At 40.4% G+C, this 3,238-nt stretch overlaps 1 protein-coding gene across 1 annotated transcript; it reads left to right on the top strand.

The window, feature by feature from the left end:
• Nucleotides 1-276: 276 nt before the first annotated feature.
• On the top strand, nucleotides 277-2,944 carry LOC140159269 (uncharacterized). Its single transcript, XM_072182683.1, has 2 exons — nucleotides 277-2,212; nucleotides 2,909-2,944. The coding sequence occupies exon 1, from the start codon at nucleotides 328-330 to the stop codon at nucleotides 1,411-1,413; it is 1,086 nt and encodes a 361-aa protein (XP_072038784.1). The 5' UTR covers nucleotides 277-327; the 3' UTR covers nucleotides 1,414-2,212; nucleotides 2,909-2,944.
• Nucleotides 2,945-3,238: the final 294 nt, after the last annotated feature.

Below are 3,238 nucleotides of genomic sequence, written 5' to 3'. Positions count from 1 at the left end.
CGCAGCTGTACCAGCAAGAGTACTTTAGCAGCATTAGTTGACAGTGTTAGCATGTCTAATGCAACTTCTAGCCAGACATCTCAACCCAACACCGACAGAAGGTCTATGTTCAAGTCGGATAGGCCCCGTAGTCTTAGTAGTCGAGAAGGTGAGGTAGCCAGCTGCAACAACCAGTGTGGGTTGATGTCTAACTTCACTCCATCCAACGTAGGTGCAGTGACTTTTGGCAACCAGTGTAATGCAGGCAACCAGAGAAGGCCTACAAGTAGGCCTAATGCAGTGGACAGCGGTCACATCGGGGATCAAAATTTTGACTCATCTCACGTGATGGGTTACTTCTCAGAGGTTGACCCTCACGTAGTCTCTGCATGTCAGAATGGTTACTTAACTCTGGACTGTGGACATCATTTAGAATTGACAGCAGCGTGTCAGCATAATGAAGGTCGGAAGAGATACATGCGTATGGGGATGATTGGTGATCATCGCGTGTTAGCTATGCGTGACAGTGGATGTGATGGAGTTGTCGTGAAAGCAGACTATGTGCAACCAGAACAGTACACCGGTAGATATAGAGGGTGTATCCTCATCGATAGGACCATTCGAATATATCCAGTCGCAGAAGTATACATAGACACCCCATTCTTCGTCGGCAAAGTATTAGCGTCCGTGATGAAGAATCCTATCCGTGATCTCGTCGTAGGTAATATTCCTGGTGTTAAAGATCCTGAGGAACTCCCAAATCCACCAGACGAGCGAGAGAAAGCTGAGATTGAGCAGGAAATGGACACCAATCTAGTTCGTACATCTAGTCAAGTTACTTCAGACGTTATTCAGCAGTCAGACGTAGTTCCGCAGTCGGAAGTCAAGATCGGGATGGTAGCAGAAGCAAGTGTGCAACTAACGACCAAAGCGAAACCACTCCAACTGCCAACGGTGACAGATGACGAGGTCGTTAAGCTAGATATATCGCCACATAACCAGAATGATTCTACACTTCGTCATATTGAGGAGGTGGAGGAGTCAGAAGGACAAGGACAAGGAATAGTTGGAGGCTCTCCAATACAAAAAGACGAAAGAGGAATTGGTGTAATCTTCATGGTCTTGATACAGGAAATCATGGGTATATTGTTTTCTTGTATCTACACCACCAAGAAGTCAGAAGTTGAATGTACTCGCTCTAACGAAGATGGAGGCCTGGCGATCGTATGGGTTTTGCGTAAAGTTGGTACTTACTTACAGCAGAGAATCTACCGTGCAAACCGATCATCAGTAACTACCGTGCATCAATCAGTTGGAAATCACTCCAGGCAGAATCATACGCCAAGCTTCGACTCCAAAGCCAGTTTGGTACCATATTGGAGTACGAGTAGTACACGAGTGGTGTCATATCGAGAGCAAGATAAAGTGAGATAAGGTAAGACAGGTAAAACATGTTTATTCATTATTAGGCTGTAGTGAAAATACACTTGAGACGGTCAAATGTTTGAGCTCAAGATGACCTATTGTTGACAGGTAGCCTTAAAATGAAGTTGAAATAATATATATGTATATTGTAGGCCTAAACTGAAAAGGCCTAGATGAAAAAATGTGTAGAGTTTTTAGATATTGTAGATTAAGTGCTTATTAGCAAATGTATTGCATACATTTCCTTCGAAAGGAGGGAGTGAATTGTCACGTCAGAACTCGCATTTTTTTAAAAATATATTATTTCTGTAAATGTCCAGCGCCGTCTGATTCACTTGATCATTAAGTTTTCAGGCATAGCGCCACACGCGGCCAATATTTTCGTATTTCCTTTGTAAGTTAATCGGACCACCTGGATTTATACCGGGATTTTTAAATCACAATGGAAGTATTGTGACCCGATTTTAACGTGCGCATTGGAAGAGCGTTTTCATTTACTTTCGATATAATTTCTGCGGTGTAAAGTCGTGGGTTCATCGCCACCGCCTTGGTGGTTCACCTTTATTAATGGGCGCGGTCACAGTACCTCTGTGAAAGTAATTACTCAGTTTGGCAATTGCATGCGTAGTATGGGCAATTGAGGTCAATTATGTATTTGACGATGAGTAAAATTTCCTGGTTTTGAGGTTAGACCGGCGCGGGTATTTAAAGACACTTGAGACTGTGATGGCAGTCCTGGACGTGGGTGTTCTCAAGAGACTACCAGAGCGATGCATGAAACGCCGCATAAACTATATCTGAAGTCAACGTAAGTAAAATATATTGTTTTGTATATGTAATTAATTTGGGCCTAATTATGGCGAAATATTTAATTTGGAAAGTTTCTTTTAGCATGTTTGATCTCAAACGTTTGTGTTGGAAAATTTTAACCAATTTTTGGAAAGGTAATTATTTGATTCATCAATTTACCAATTCTTGAACTTGAAAGAATTTCCCACGTTTAAAGAAATGAATGGCTGGGAATGTCCAAAATGTGGGTTGGAAGAAAAATTCAGCTAAAGAAATTGTAATTGAATGAATTAGAAAAAACGGTTTTGTGAGAATAGTTCTTCCCGTAAAATGTTGGGAGTCTATAATATCGTTGCTGTGTTTATATTATTGTTTGTATTATTTGTATATATGTAGGCCCTAATTTACAATCGTGAAATGAGAATTTACGACATTGAGAAATATTTATATAATTTCGGTGGATTGCGAAAGCAACTGTTCTGGAAAGAAAATGTACTGTTGTGCAAGTAAGGAAACAAAAGAGATGCACCTGTATGCAAATTAGATGACGTCAGTGCCACGCCCTTGTTAATTAAATAGGGGTTTAAAAGTGGTCGTGTGCATCAATTTAAAAATGAAAGTGCGTATTTTATTGTTTTGATATTTTGTATTAAAAATCTATTCAACTTGCGCACGTATTTTCAAATTTTGGGTTATTTGTTTGTTTATATTCCAGTCCATATTTTCATTTGAGGAACTGGATGGGTTAAGGGTTTTCACCATATTTTCGTTTGCTACTGGTTACCAACGACTGGAATCACTTTCACCACTTGAACTTCACCTCGCACACAACTTCCGTCAACAACAACGACCCGATCTTCAATTGGATATAGAACATCATTTTCTACCGGTTTATGAACTTTCGCGATCAGCGTTTGGCATTTTTACATCGTCATTTACGCATGAACTTATCGCGAATACATTATCGGTACCAATTCTTCGGATCAGCTTCAATTGAACGGCCGTGGGTTTGTGTATACACTTTTGTGAGGTTGGGTATTATTAG

This window comes from Amphiura filiformis, chromosome 8 (assembly GCF_039555335.1).
Source record: "Amphiura filiformis chromosome 8, Afil_fr2py, whole genome shotgun sequence".
Lineage (NCBI taxonomy): Eukaryota > Metazoa > Echinodermata > Ophiuroidea > Amphilepidida > Amphiuridae > Amphiura > Amphiura filiformis.
Note: the sequence above shows the minus strand (reverse complement) of the source record. Positions and strands in the feature narration are given on the sequence as shown.